Raw genomic sequence first — 15327 nt, 5'->3', positions numbered from 1 at the left:
CTTGTTTTATTTTTTTGGCAAAGAAAATTTTAGTTTTCATAGGGGCTCTGCTGCCAGAATAATCTCATGGCCATGCAGCTGACTGTGATCTTGTTGCCCATATTTACTTTTATCTGGGCTGAGAAATTGTGGAAGAAGAAGAAGGGTTTGAGAGAGAGAGAGAGAGAGAGAGAGAGAGAGAGAGTTGGGGTGGTGTGAAATGAGAAGAGAGAGAAAAGGATGGGAACTTAAAATCTGGATGTTTTAAGGCTGAATTGCACTGTAGTCCTTGTAGTTTTATTCGGTTAGCATTGTTAGTTCACTTTTTTAACTTTCTTCCAACTTGGGTGTTCCAAATGAGAAAAGTGCACAAAAATGAATTCGACCGTTACCCATTAACTCATTCCGATTGCTCACCTTACACAAATTAAGGGCTCCAATCTCTTTTTTCACACAAACCAAAATTCCAAATTTTCTGATTCTTGGGCTCCGGACAGTGAATCCGGAAAGGATCCAAATTGGAAATGAAGGACACTTTTGTCATAGGTCCAGGACTCTTTTCCAATTCAAGTTTCCATCCGAAAATAATTTGGCCGCTCCATTCACAAAACTCGTGACCTTTCAATGCATGGTATCACAGCATTATTGAGAATGCAAACACGCACATCTGTCCTGGAGTTTGGACATGAAGCTGGAATTGTGAGACAATCATCCAATTCATTGAAATCTAAAGATCTCTCTATACGTACTACTCTCTTTCTAAATTTCTGTTAGATCTTGTAAGTTTGTAACTTATAATTTAGTCACTTAATCTACATTCACGGTTAACAACTTAAGCAACGAGAATAGAAGAAATACCGAAGCATTGTACCCAATTGGTACCTTTATATTTGTTTTGATGGATCAACGAAATATCAACTATCGTTTCTTGTAAAAAAAGAAAAAAGAATATTACATATTTGCCAAGATGGCTACACTACATAGTGAAAGGACTACATCTTACAAAGCTTAGTTCCAAGCAAGTTACAAGTGAATTTATAAATACCTTATTCTTGACGAATGAAAAAAATAATCTTAAACCCTAGTAACTAACAGGAAAATATTCAAAAGCCGTTATCTTACTAGAAAACTATAAGTGATGCTAAGGAAACTGCATTTATAAATCACATTCACATGATCACGACGCAACAAATTTAGAGTTATATAGAGATTATCTGACCCTAATGGGATGAATTTACTAAATTCATTTTTACTAAACTCATCCAACTAAAGGATGTGTTGAAGTTACCAAGTTTTGGGCTAGAGTATAGCAATGCTTAAGTACTTCCGTCCAGAAACACTTCTAGCGTAAATGCTCTTATTAAAAGCACATTGTCATCTCTTAGGTACTTCTCCAAAAAGCACTATTTAGTGCTTTTAGTCATTTCAAACACATTTTCTTCTAATTCAGTATTTATTCTATTCTTAACTTTAATATCTCCAGCTAATCAAACACCCTTATTCCCTTTAAGTAAATCTTTGAACTTTAATATCTTTGCTAATTGCCACACCTAATGATTTACTTAAACAAAGCTCAAAGATATCTCATTTGGCCTTCCGGTGTTGGCATCTTCACTTTAACCATGACTTTTCATTGCGCCCTACACTCTAAGGACCACTTCCTTTGTCCTTAATATTAGTTAATTTGGGCATCAAATTTTCTAATCTTGATCATGTCCTTTCAATTTCAAGTTTTCAAATTTATATTCTACGGAAATATCAATATATTATTGAAGGACAATCATGTCTATGGCTTGTTTGAAATTGCTTTTAAAATAAGCAAAAGTGCTTTCAAACGAGCCTCTAATTGTTCAGCTTGCTTGTTGATCTCCTTGCAGTTGATTTTATGAACCTAAATGTCCAAAACAAAGGGAAATATTATTCGACCCCAACAATTTTCGTTCCATACACAACGAAAAAAACTGCACATTCAAAAGCAAACCGTAACAAAAGAGAAACATAAACACAGAGATATGAAACCTCAGCACACAAGATGTGATCAGATCATATGGAGTCTAAAGCACTCGGATTCAGAGAAGCAAATGCAAGAAGCTGCGCGTCGCGCTCGAACACATCCAATTGTTGCTTTTCCAAATTCACATATGCTTCAATCCCTTCTCCATTCCTTGTATCAATCAGAAAAATAGCATTCTTCAGGGGACAGCTCGCAATAGTCACCCAGATTGGCTTCCCCCAGCCAAAGTCAGCTTCATACACTGGGAACCTGCACCAGCTGCTACATCTGTACGTCACCAAATTCGCTATCGAAAATTCTTTCCTTAATGCTTGTGTACACTCTTTAAAGATTGCCGGCCATTGATCTTCCCCGCGAAACTTTTGAGCATAAGAATCACAAAATCGGGTCATGCTCTGCTTCATTTGAGTCACCAGGTCATGCAACTCCATCACACTGTCCTCAGCTGTGGACAATGTAAAAGCCCAAATCATGCTGCCTACAGAATTTTTCGGCAACGGAGGGACCACCCTAGTGCGGAGATTCACTGTATGGATGAAAACTGTCGGGTTTAAGGACGACTGTGAAGTTGATCTTAACGCAGAAATTGCACAGCTGTAAATCAAAGCTGTCACAACTTCAACCCTTGTAGGGTTTTGCACTTTGTCCGCGACTATAGCTTTGAGGGAAGCAATCTTCAGGGCATCAAACACAAATCTCTTGGTGACGCAGTCGCCTTTTTCGAGCACAGTTTCCGGGAACAATGGCATGTCACCTTGGGGAAATGTATCTGCTCCGATGAACAAAGGAGACGGTACGTATTGATCACACTTGTTTCGAGCTGCCCAGTCGTTGATGAAGTTGGCCACGGTGGATGTGTCAGCTACTTTGTGTGACATACAGATGCCAATTGCCATGCCACCACAGTCAAAGAAGCTTACTTGAGCAGCAAAGATCACGCTGAGACTCGAATCGTCATTCCACTGTAAATTGTCTGTGAATAACAGGTCCAGCCATGTATCTTCAGGGTGTTCAAGAATTTCAGATAGCTTGACGTTTCTGACTCTTGCTTCAACAAACGCAACTCCTTCATCGTTGCAGTCAACGGAGGCTCGGTCTCTGATCCTGCCGGCGAATGGGTAGTACTTGGATAGTATTTCTGATAAAGATTTCTTGAGCTGATTGGATTCGTGATCGCCATTAGGAGAAGCAGAGCTCTCCTTGTGATAGAAGTAAACCACCGGCAGATAAGTACGAGGAGTATTCTGTTCGATGAATGAAAGGTTGTGTGTTCGAAGATGTGGTGGGGTTGGAGTGGAAGGTTTGATGATTTCTCTGGATATGAGTTCAACTTCCATGGTCATGGTAGCTGTCTTGGTTTGATGCTAAAGATCCAAAGCTGCAATAAAATTTTGAGCTTTTCCAAGTTCATGTAGTTGAAATGTATTTATAGGATGAAAACTAACGAGGTCGTGAGGAGTGATTATCATACTCTTGTTTTCTGCTTCTGCACTCTTCTCTTTGTTTCTATCCATCAATTATCGCCATGATTGTCCTTCAAGTGATATATTATTGAAATTTCTATGCAAAAAATTTGAAAATTTGAAAACTTGAAAGTGAAAGGATATGATCAAGATTAGAAAATTTGATAGCCTAATTAACTAATATTAAGGACAAAGGAAGTGGTCCTAAAAAACTGTACGGCAGAATGAAAAGTCATGTTTAAAGTGAAGAGGCCAACACTGTAAGGCCAAATGAGATGAGGATCTTTGAGCTTTGTTTAAGGGATTATTGGGTGTGGCAAAGACACAAAGGGAATGAGGGTGTTTGATTAGCTGGAGAGATTAAAGTTAATAAAGTTATGACTAGAATAAGCACTGGATTAGAAAGTTTGACAATGTGTTTGGAATGACGATCAGCACTCAAAAGTTCTTTTTGGAGAAGCACCTAATAGGTGACAATGTGCTTCTAGTAAGAGCATTTATTCTAGACGTGTTTATGAGCGGAAGTATTTAAGCTTTGTCAAACTCTCTCCTTCCGCGAATTGTTTGCGCAACAAGATATGACGAGTGTGTAATGGATGGACCGAATCCTAACAGCCCAAGACTTGGTAACTTTAACACATCCTTTAATTGGATTTAAACTATTTCCCATTTTCCACACCCCCTTAAGAGCTAGAGTCTCTCTTTGCTGGATCCGATAGCTCCTACATTTTACATGCCCGTCGTTCTGTCCTACTCTGCATGACATGTTGAAGCCGACTACTATTATGTTCCGGAGAGTTACCCATAAAGAACTGATGGGTTGAGATTTTCATTATCTCTAAACTCTTTTCAATAAACCCAAATGAGCAAAGCAGCACAGCAATAAGGGAAGTACCAAGGGAAATTTATTGAGACCCGACTGGGTTCTTTTTAGACCTCACAATGAAAAAAAAAATGCAGATTCAAAAGCAGAAACAAACACAACGATTTGAAAACTAACACGAAATAAGATCGACTATGTATGTGCTGAAGATGATCAGATCAAACGGAGTCTGAAATGCTTGGATTCAAAGAAGCAAATGCAAGAAGCTCCTCGTCGCACTCAAACACATCCAGTTGCTGCTTTTCCAAATTCACATATGCTTCAATCCCTTCTCCATTTTTCGTATCAATCAGAATAAAGCAATCCTTAGTCGTGCAGCTAGGGACGGTGATCCAGATCGGCTTTCCCCAACCAAAGTCAACTTCATACATCGGGAACCTGCACCAGCTTGTACATTTATACATCACCAAATTCGGTCTCGAAAATTCAACCATTGATTCTTGCAAACACTCTTGGAAGATCACCGGCCATTGATCTTTCCCCCGAAACTTTTGAGCATATGAATCACAAAATCGGGTCATATTCTGCTTCAGCTGAGCCACCAGGTCATGCAACTCAATCACGCTGTCCTCGGCTGTGGACACTGTATATATCCAAACCATGCAACCTACAGAGTTTTGCGGTACCGGAGGAACCATTCTAGTGCGCAGGTTCACCTATTGAGTGAGAACAGTCGGGTTTGAGGAGGACCCTGAAGTCAATCTTAGCGCAGAAATTGCGCAGCTATAAATAAACGATGCGACAACTTCAACCCTCGTGGGGTTTTGCACTTTATCCGCGACTAAGGCTTTGAGGGCAGCAATCTTTGTGTCATCAAACACAAATCTTTTCGCGACACAATCGCTTTTCTCGGGCACAGCTTCTGGGAACAGTGGCAGGTCAGCCTGGGGAAATATATTTTCCGCGATGAACTCAGGGGATGGTACATACTGATCACGAGCCACAGCTGCCCAGTCGTTGACAAAATTGATTATGGTGGATGCATCAGCTGTCTTGTGTGACATACCAATGCCAAGTGCCATTCCACCGCAGTCAAAGAAGCTCACTTGAACACCCACGATCACACTGACATCCGGATCCTTATTCCACGCCACATCTTCGGAGATTAATAACGCCAGGTCCTCGTCTTTCGGGTTCTCAAGAATGTCAGAGAGCTTGAAGTTTCTGATTCGCGTTTTGACAAATGCGACTCCTTCATCGTTGCAATCAATGGAGAATCTGTCTCTGATCCTGCCGGCAAAAGGGTAGTATTTGGACAGTGTTTCGGATAGTGATTTCTTGAGCTGATTGGATTTATCCTCGACAGACCGATAATCGGAGGCTTCCTTGGGGTAGAAGTAAACGACCGGAACATAAGAGCGAGGGTTAACCTGATCGAGGAGCGAGAGTTTGTGTGTTCGAAGATGTGGTGGGGTTGGAGTGGAAGGTTTGGTGATTTCTCTGGATATATTTTCAACTTCCATAGCCGCCATAACTGTATATTTGTGAGCTTTTTAAGTTAATTTGTATGTAGCAGATAACAGAAATGTACATTATAGGATGAAAAACCGAATGATTTCATACGCCCCTAGTCAACTTTGGTAGTCTGCAATCGCTGGCATAAATAACATTATTGTCCTCCATTCCTTTTCAAAACCTGTCTACATAAGTTCGACAAGGGCTGAGAAGAAAATAGGGTCCCAAGATGTCGACTACTATAAGAAAGGGTTAAAGGGTTTTTATAACAAATGGTCCTGAAAAAGACTCAGTCCCTGAAATTGAAAATCGATTAATGTAGTCTTTGAATTTTAACCCCGAGATTCAATGTGGGTTTTCCGTTAGTATTATGTCCAAATTAACTCTAAAAAGGGTCAGACAACCAATTTGTCATGATAAAATGACCAAAATAACCCTGTTACTTATAATTTGACTTACTACCTCTCTTTTCCTTTCTCCATCTTCACTTTTCTCTCCATTTTTTCATGGATTCGGATATTGTAAATCAATTGCCCTTTTTCATTGCTTAAACTTAGGCATCTGACTTGCCCTTTGTCTCCTTCTTTTGCTGGTAACTTTAACACCTTTTTCATCTTCTTCACTGTCAACAATTTGACTTGCCCTCTGTCTCCTCCTTTTGCTGGTAACTTCAACACCTTCTTCATCTTCTTCACTGTAAACAATGCTACCAAGGTCACCTAACAAAGCTTCATCATCAAAAATCTCCTCTATCAACCCCATCTATTCAGGCTCTTCTTCAATGGGGTTGTCAACATTTTCTACAAACATGTTATCATCATCTTCATAAAGTTGTTCTTCAAATTGCGTTATTGGTATATCATCTTCTTCCTCTTGCTCATAATCACTGTCAATAAGTTCCTTGTCAGTACCTTCCTCTTCCTCCTCATTATCATCATCTTCATTCACACCCCCTGCACTGCTTTCATCTTCATTCCCACCACTATTACAGGTTGTAGCTTCACCCTCATGGCCTTGCTGTCCAATCCCAAAATCCCCAAACTCATCATCCCAATTCAAACTATGTGTTATCTGCAACTCTTCATCTAAGTTCACAACCACATCAAATAATTCGTTTCTTGTCATTATTTGCTTGTCAACTTGAGTAGAAGATTGAACCTCATATATTTCCCTCTTCCAATTGTCACTTGAACGTCAGACCATGTACAAATCAGGCAAGTCTTCAATCAAATTCATCACATCTGCATCGCATTTCATCTCTTCAAAAGTCCCATCAGGAAGCTTCTTATACTGTGCTAACTCTTCCTCATATTTTAGGTCCTTTGCAATATTGTGACATTCTACCAACGATTGCATGTCACCATCAACCCAATTGAGAAATATAACCTCACCCCCTGTGTATACTTCCTTGCGTCATTTTTTAATCAACTGACCTCCATGGTGAATTTTATAAGTGAAAAAGCCAGGATTAGCTACAAGACATACAAATTCAAGTCAAAATTATGTTACACTTAGAATGAATAGGTGACATGCATCAAAATCTACTATGTTTCATTCCTTGTATTTATGCAACAAAAAATTCTTCTCCTATAATTAATCATGTGCAATTCTTTCTTAGTAGTTCTCAAAACTACATTTTAAGCCAAGAGTTAATCAAATGTGGTAGTTAAATGTAAAGAGAGAGAGAAGACACTTACATATTAATATTGAACTAATATTAAAGCATTACAACTAGAATATTTTCAAGTTAAATCATCACTGTATTTAACCTAGAAGAGAGAGAAGCCAATAAATTAGGAAAAGGAAATTAAGAGCATGGTATTGTCAAATCTATGAAAAAAGGATATGGATACTCTAAGTTTTGAGAGGAATGCGAAGAACATGCTAATTAGTCATTCCCCATCAACTTAATTAAGTTCCTTCAATTTTATTATCATAAATTGTTTGCATAATTAATTTATTGGGTGTGGCTAGTGATGGAAGGAAGCATGTTGTTCTTGATTGGAGGACTAGCCAGGTGTACAAGGTGCAACAAATGAGGTGATAGGTAGAGCCTTGAGAAACTATGGGGAAGGAAGCAGGAGAAACTAGTTCAAGAAAGAGAAAGCTCATTTCTATTCAAACCCTACACCTAAGTGAATGCCACAACAACCAAACCAATACCATTAAACAATGGAAGAATTTAACACAAAGTGACAAACATATACATTGGGACAGCAGAAAAGTCTAAACCCACTTCAAACCCTCAAACACCGACATTACAAAACAATCCACTGACAAAATTCACAAGAAAACAACATCCACTTATCAAACCAAACAAAAAAACCATATTGGGAGCACTAAAAGTGCAAACAAACTCAAAAACTAAAGGAGATTCGATTTACTCACCATATTGTGGAGGCTTTCCATTTTTTCGATATATTTCTGGCATCGCAATCAACCTAAATCACCATCGCAAATAACCAAACTCGAATTATTCCTGACAATCCTCTAATTTAGTCGAATCTAAAATGTTTCATTGAATCTCATGTAAAAAATCCCCAATATTTTTTCAAACCCTAAGTCTTACAGTAGAAAAAAATTCGCAGAAGGAGAAGGAATGAGGAAGAGTGAGGAAAAGTAAGGGATTCGGTGGAACAAGTGAAATAGTGGGAAGGGAGGAATAGGATTAGTAGGGTATTATTGTCATTTACCATGAAAAATTTGTCACGTGTTCTTTTTTAATGTTGATTTGGACGGAACACTAATGAAAAGACGACATTAATTCGCGGAATTAAAATTCAAGAACTATATTAATCAATTTGCAATTTCAAAGATCATCATGATTGATGGGGTCAATTTCAAGGACCATCATAATTGATGATATCAATTTCAAAGACCATTTGTGATAAAGATCTTATAAGAAATTGTCAAGATGCACTTTGACCATTTGCATGTGCCACACGAGAGGTTGAAACAAAATTACAGAAATAAAAAGACCATAACTACCCACCAAATGCATAGTAACTGTTTTTGTATATTTACTTTTTGGTAAACACTGTTTTTGTATATTTTTCAGGATGTACATGACACATTTCTCACGATTTTTCATTCTAATAACAGAAACGGGGATTAGTTGTGAGGCCCAAAAGATATCGAACTTCAATGATGTGGCTCATCTGTTTTTTAAGTTACACCTCATAAATCGTTCTTGCAAAATATTAGCCAAAACAGAAAAATTTGAGACATTTAATTGAATTCAAAGAAACTAATGAACACTGTGGTCTAAGAAACGTTGAAATTTCATCATGACAATCGAATGGGCAAATTGTTTCAGATTAAATTGAATTTTTACAGAGATGATTTGTGGATCGAGACTTGCAACATAAATGATTCAAATTGTTGAAGTTCGATGTGAGGTGAGTCCCATAACTATCCCTATTATTTCCAAAGTGCAATCAGTTTTCCAACTGCTTTTGTAAAAAGTTACCAGGCGAGCTAAGGAATTTTTTTCAATACAATCGTTATTGGAGGATGAAGAATGAACTTGAGACCTCGGATGTAAAAGGCAAGTTATTCTTAACCAAGTGCAAAACTCTCACAAACTTAAAGCAATTTAAGAAAACTGAAAACAATTATGATTGACGAAAACTTATCAGCACTCTCCAAGAAGCAATCTCATTTCTAATAAAAATTACATATAGTGGTTTTTAATTAAAACACTTAGAAAGCAAAAGTTCTTCTAGGAAAAGTGCTTCTTGTAGAAGCCATCCGAATGGATATCTCCTATCGATGGCTTGTTTGTCCAACACGATTAACGTGTAATCTACGGCTAAATCTTCCAGCCTTGTAGTAGCTTAAACAAGTTTCCAAATCATCTCCAAGCTCAACAAGTAGTTAGTTGGTTGAAACTTGCTCAACCAAGGGGATTAAAATCAACAATTAGTTTCTCTAACAATAGAATAGCTGCTTATAAATAGAGAGTTTCGATAACAGATTAACTGTAATCGGTTAATTTCGCTATAATTAGTGATCTTCGTCTCAAAGCTGAACAATGTAAATTCAATGAGAAATCCGCTGTGATTATTCTTTCTCCGGAGCTGCAATTCGTACGTAAAAAGGTCAAAATGCAGATGAAGATTGAGATAGTCTCTGAAGATCAATGTAAACCATCATCTCCGACTCCAGACCACCTTAAGAGCTACAAACTCTCTCTGCTAGATCAGATAGCTCCTATCTTTTACGTGCCCGTTGTTCTATTCTACTCAGCTCCTGAAAACATTGACGATACCACCATTGTCGATAGGCTGAAGAAATCTTTATCCGAAACCTTGACCTGTTTCTACCCTTTGGCCGGAAGGATTGAGGGTAACGCATCCGTGGATTGTGAAGATGGAGGAGTTGTCTTCACAAAAGCTAGAGCTCACATTCAGCTCTCTGAGATACTAAAAACTCCAGAAATGGATTTAGTGCAACAACTTCTTCCACTTGATCCCTACAATATTAGAACAGACAAGGCGGTCGCAGCCATGGCCGTCCAATTGAACTGTTTTGACTGCGGTGGCATGGCCATTGGGATCTGCCTTTCGCACAAGATCGCAGATGGTGCAACATTGTCTTCGTTCCTTGATGCTTGGGCGACTAGGTCACGCGGTATTTCAGAAAACATCACTCCCTCCCTAAATTCAGCCACCATGTTTCCACCTAGGGACAAAGAAATCTTCATGCCATCCAATTTGATCAAGAGAGAAAATATCGTGACAAAGAGGTTTGTGTTTGATGCATCCAGCTTAGCCAAGCTGAAAGTCAAAGCATCCAAGGGTTTGTGCGCGGACGACCGTGCTCCTACTCGTGTGGAAGCTCTGACAGCCCTTTTATGCAAGTCTAGCATGAATGCGAAGAATGGAACATTGGGCAAGGGCAGGCCATCAATGGCGATATCCCATGTGGTGAATTTAAGGGAACGAATGGCTCCACCTTTGCCAGAGCATTCTTTTGGTAATATCTGGCGGTTTGCTGTTGCATCCATAATGAACGACGAAAGCAACCCAGAGTTGCATGACTTTGTGGTTCGACTAAGAAAAGCAATAAGGAAGATCGATGATGATTATGTGAGGAAACTGCAAGGTGAAGATGGGTTTACACATGCTAGTGAGCCTCTAAAAGAAACCAGTGAATTGGTCTCCGAAGGCGAGGTTGAGTTTTTCAGGTTCAGCAGTTGGATTAGGTTTTCCCTATACAACACTGATTTTGGATGGGGAAAACCCACCTGGGCATGCATTCCTAATGTGCCCATGAAGAATGTTGTCATACTGTTGAGTAGTAGCTCAGGTGACGGAATAGAGGCATGGGTGACCTTGGACGAGGAAGACATGGCTAAATTTGAACGTGATCACGAGCTTCTAGAATTTGTTTCTGTGGCACCAAGCTCTTAAGCCTATATAGCTAGGTTCATGTCTTCCAGCCAGTCCTATGCTTCAAGTGGTTGATGTTCGTAGTTTACACATTTGTAAATTACCATCATTTGGTTAGGAACATGTAACCGAAAGCACAAGTCCAGTAAATGCATATTAATGATGATGTAGGGCCTAAGAACATTCATCGCAAATAAAGCCAATCAAATATATCAATATATTAAAAAATGCACACGCAAATAGATCTTTCTGAGATCCACGGATAGATATTATACACATACAGAAACGAGACTAAGTAGTTCAGTGAGTACTTCAAACCAATTAAATCAACTCCAAGTGAATAAAATTACCTGTACTTTGCAGCTTCTTTCATGTTAACCCTTATCGACTATACCACTATGTTCACCGTGCTGAATATGTAATGCAGCTTCGAACTCCTGTTTTGTTGTTTTGTGTAAATGGAATCTGTGAAAATCCCTGAATTCCATTGCTGTGCAATGTTTCTCTTGAACGTTGGGTGAAAATAGCCGAAAATAGAGGGGCAAACAGGAAAGAGTATGGACAACTATCAATTAGTGTTCAACCTTTCACAGCACACAGCCACGCAATCCCCCCAAACGATCCAAAAGCAGCAAAACAGAAACATGAGACCTTCTAACAGCATGAGTATATCCCTCTACCATTAGCTTGAAGATGTTTGGATTGGACCCAAATGGCGACCAACTGCTTCACTGCTAACAGCGTTTGAAGCAGCAACCTCTTCTAAGCGCTTCCAGGTGGCTTCATGTTTTGCTTGTGTCTCCTCCTCTTTTGCTTCCTCTTCTTGAAATTTGAGCAAACACTCCTCAAATAGCTCAGGATCAACATCGGAGTAGATTTTACGGATATTTAATGTCAAGCTCCGGGCCACTTGGTTCCAGTGGTTGCGGCCATTCTTCTCCAGGGCAGGAAAGATAATGGGCAATATGACTTTACAGTTTTCTCTGATTAAGTTCTCGATGTGATCATTGTTCCACAAGTACAAAGCCCTCTCTGCCACCTGTAAAACCACACATCAGTCAGCTCAATCAAGGTTCTTGGTCAGGATATACATGGAATGTGAGCAAACAATTCAGAAGAACTTGCCTGAAAGTTCAATACGGAAGGAATACAATAATAACGATCAAAGGTATAAACAAGAGGAAAACCAAACCAAAAACGGACAATACTTATCAGAATCAATAAAAGGTGATACGAAACTTTTGGGAGCGCAAGTGGAAGAGAGAGATGGGTTTCTCCAAACAGGCGTCAAATATTTGTAAGCACAAAGAAATAATAAATTAAATGAAGACACAGCTCAATAGTCAATACCTGAAAGTGTGAACTGCTCAAGCAACGAGATATTTGGCGGAAGAGTGGTACCATACATTTCTGAAATTCTGCTGGCTGAGTTGCTTCTAAAGTTTCCTCGAGCTCACTTAGGAACATGACTTCCTTTGAACTATTTGTGATTGGCCAGTACTTTAACAACCCTCTTATAACAGTATCTGCAAGCCTGCAATCTTTCTCGACAAACTGTGAAATGCAGTAGGACAACTGCTGATGGTACATTTGTAAGCATCTTGGCTTGTGAAGGGGGATCAGAGCCTGAACTAGGAAAAGTTTGTGTTCTTCTTTAAGCGGAAGAGCAAATCCATTGATTATACTGCCCAAAACCTCTAAAAGCTCAGCAATCCCATTGTGCTTTTCTGTTTCAAAAATAAATCGGAAAAATATATTGTTGATCGCCTTCCTAATGAATGGGCGATGCACCATAAACTTTCCATAGACACGATGCAGAATTGTTTTTAAGTACTCCCTTTCCCTGGGATCCTCAGAATCAAAGAGATCCAATAATTTGAGAACAAAAGACTGATCAATGTACTTCTTAGCAACCTTTGCATCTGTCTCAGGTGATGCAACAAACCTCAGAAAAAGTTCATATACAATCTGTAAGTGTGACCATGCAGGGTCCATCAAGGGCTCCTCCTCCTCCAAATCAAATCCTTCTAAAGCCTTGTTCTCTCGGGGCTGTGGAGAGAACGACCTGAACAAATTCACACTCACCACCTTTACAACTTCTTGAACTATAATTTCAGTGAACTTCCCATTTGCAGAGGTAACATAATCTACAAGCTCTAGCAACGTCTGCCGCTTGATGTCTTTTTCTCTCAGATTTTTTGTCGGGTCAGTGAAGTCAAACACTACACAACATAAGTTCAGCTTTTTCACAAACAAGTTATGCTTCTCGGAGTTGGGTACATCTCTAAACGCTGGAAATGCTTCATACGAAGTTGTAACAGAATTCAGACTTGAGTTGACAAGTTGGGGGGGCTTGCTTCCATGGCCATATCCTAAATTTGAAGCAGAATCAAGACCCAAAAGAGGTACTCTATTCGAATTAAGTGGCCTATTCCCTACATCACTGCTTCTTGAACCTATGGAGGAAGCATTCAATGTAGGGGCAGATGAACCCCCGAGCTCACGATTCTCGGCTGACTTAGACGGCTTCCTAGGAAGCTTACCAAATAAATTCTTAATCATGACTTCAGAAACAAATGATCTCAACCACAAATCCTGCCAAACCCTCAAAGCAGAACTGAACCGAAAATTCGATACCTCAAATGAAAGATCAAACCAGATATACACAACCCATTTCACCAATGAGGTACAAAATCAGCAGTATAAGAAATCGAAAACCCATATAGAGACAACCATTTATGAAGATTAAATTACTCCCACAAGTTCCCTTGTTTTCATGTATCATTCTCTTCTAGTAATTATCCAATTTCTATATATATGTAACACCAAACTAGAAGAATTTGACACCTTCTGAGGTCAAATTCAGTAACCCAGAAGCAGAAACTGATTTAAGTCAAAGTCCAATAAGCAAGGCTCTTGTCTTTAATCTACTTCCAGGTAAGGACAGCTTGAAGAACATATATGTATGTGTGTGTGTGTGTGTGTGTGTTTTACCAAATCAGCAGCCAAACCCAGATAGCTATGCGGCTGACACGATCTGGGTGCGATCTGAAACACAAAGATAGCATTCCACAGATATCATTAACAACAAAATAATCAAAGGGAAAGTGATGCATAAAAGAAACATCTATAAGGTGCGAGCAAAAAAGCAAAAGGGTAAGAAACTAAATTATGAAAAGATGAAATTTTTCTACTTACAGAATCAGCAGGAGTCTTGAGTAAGAGCAAGAAAGCAAAGAGCTTTTCTTCTACTAAATTCTGGGTCAGGCGGGGGAGAGAGAGAGAGAGAGAAGGAAGAAGACAAGGTGATCAGAAGAATAGAACATCCAACAATTTCAGAGTCCTTACTAAATTCAACCTTTGATAGAGTTTTGAAAGAAAGTAAAAGGAAAAGTTGGGAAAAGAGAAAAGGTAAAGGAACCAACGCCCCTCTCTCTCTCTAGCAAAAGCTTTCTCTCTCTAACTTGGACTTGGAGGGAGGGAGAGAGAGTTCTTGAAAGAAAAGTCAGCCAACTCGCTGCCAACTCATCGAACCAGAATCTGAGTCTCGGTGTTTTTTTTTTTCCTTTGTTAGGACGTTTCCTGGTTTTATTTTAAGAGCCCCAAAAAAAGAACAATATCTTCAGTGGAGTCTGTATGATCTCGTCACTACCCACTCCTATTCCCATGATGAGTCTTTTGACCAAACGGACGCGCGGTAAGGTTGTCTGAATTCCAACAGGATCCTCTCTGAATTCTTTTTGGTGAGAATCTACAGATTTGTGAATTGTATCCGTCTATTGTATACTTGATAAAAATTGATCACACGATATACGATGAACGGACACGATTCAAAGATTTTCAGAATCCTCACAAAGAGAATCCGTGGGGATCCGGACTCGTCTGAATTGAAGAACTCCCGGGAGAATAAGTGAGCCTATCACGTCTTTTTTGGTTGAAAAATTATGAGTATTCAATCGGTAAATCAAAGGTTTGAAGAGAAGAACATAACAGATTTAGTTTCATCTCTTTTCACCGCAGCCCGCCGCACCCCCCCCCCCCGCCCCCCCCCCCCCCCCCACACCACTTGTTGCCGAAGTCGCATTATCTTGAAAATCTTCCATTTATGTGATTGTCAAAGTATTCATTATTAGGCCAACG

General features: G+C 39.3%; 5 protein-coding genes across 5 annotated transcripts; 1 reads left to right on the top strand and 4 right to left on the bottom strand.

The window, feature by feature from the left end:
- Positions 1-1854: 1854 nt before the first annotated feature.
- On the bottom strand, positions 1855-3389 carry LOC137730551 (acyltransferase Pun1-like). The gene has a single exon (XM_068469533.1). It carries the CDS (start codon positions 3334-3336, stop codon positions 2023-2025), a length of 1314 nt encoding a protein of 437 aa, XP_068325634.1. The 5' UTR covers positions 3337-3389; the 3' UTR covers positions 1855-2022.
- A 956-nt stretch (positions 3390-4345) lies between these two features.
- LOC137731303 (acyltransferase Pun1-like) lies at positions 4346-5860 on the bottom strand. The gene has a single exon (XM_068470397.1). It carries the CDS (start codon positions 5809-5811, stop codon positions 4996-4998), a length of 816 nt encoding a protein of 271 aa, XP_068326498.1. The 5' UTR covers positions 5812-5860; the 3' UTR covers positions 4346-4995.
- On the bottom strand, positions 4498-4977 carry LOC137732583 (BAHD acyltransferase At5g47980-like). Its single transcript, XM_068471901.1, has one exon. It carries the CDS (start codon positions 4975-4977, stop codon positions 4498-4500), a length of 480 nt encoding a protein of 159 aa, XP_068328002.1.
- Positions 5861-9900: 4040 nt separating the features above from the next.
- Positions 9901-11208, top strand: LOC137732582 (stemmadenine O-acetyltransferase-like). Its single transcript, XM_068471900.1, has one exon. It carries the CDS (start codon positions 9901-9903, stop codon positions 11206-11208), a length of 1308 nt encoding a protein of 435 aa, XP_068328001.1.
- A 225-nt stretch (positions 11209-11433) lies between these two features.
- Positions 11434-14753, bottom strand: LOC137731302 (serine/threonine protein phosphatase 2A 59 kDa regulatory subunit B' eta isoform-like). The gene is made up of 3 exons (XM_068470396.1): positions 14386-14753; positions 12538-14235; positions 11434-12226 (listed from the first exon to the last, which is right to left on the bottom strand). The coding sequence occupies exons 2-3, from the start codon at positions 13747-13749 to the stop codon at positions 11870-11872; spliced, it is 1569 nt and encodes a 522-aa protein (XP_068326497.1). The 5' UTR covers positions 13750-14235; positions 14386-14753; the 3' UTR covers positions 11434-11869.
- Between the last annotated feature and the right edge of the window lie 574 nt (positions 14754-15327).

The sequence above is a fragment of the Pyrus communis genome, chromosome 4, assembly GCF_963583255.1.
Source record: "Pyrus communis chromosome 4, drPyrComm1.1, whole genome shotgun sequence".
NCBI lineage: Eukaryota > Viridiplantae > Streptophyta > Magnoliopsida > Rosales > Rosaceae > Pyrus > Pyrus communis.
This window is presented reverse-complemented; position numbering and strand designations above follow the sequence as displayed.

What these genes read in the sequence shown, in the direction of transcription:
- LOC137732583 (XM_068471901.1), bottom strand. Translation starts at nt 4,977, where the DNA reads ATGGTTCCTCCGGTACCGCAAAACTCTGTAGGTTGCATGGTTTGGATA.
- LOC137731303 (XM_068470397.1), bottom strand. Translation starts at nt 5,811, where the DNA reads ATGGCGGCTATGGAAGTTGAAAATATATCCAGAGAAATCACCAAACCT.
- LOC137732582 (XM_068471900.1), top strand. Translation starts at nt 9,901, where the DNA reads ATGCAGATGAAGATTGAGATAGTCTCTGAAGATCAATGTAAACCATCA.
- LOC137731302 (XM_068470396.1), bottom strand. Translation starts at nt 13,749, where the DNA reads ATGATTAAGAATTTATTTGGTAAGCTTCCTAGGAAGCCGTCTAAGTCA. An exon ending in TGAGCAGTTCACACTTTCAG is followed by an intron (nt 12,227 to 12,537) that starts GTATTGACTATT and finishes GTGGTTTTACAG; the next exon opens with GTGGCAGAGAGGGCTTTGTA.
- LOC137730551 (XM_068469533.1), bottom strand. Translation starts at nt 3,336, where the DNA reads ATGACCATGGAAGTTGAACTCATATCCAGAGAAATCATCAAACCTTCC.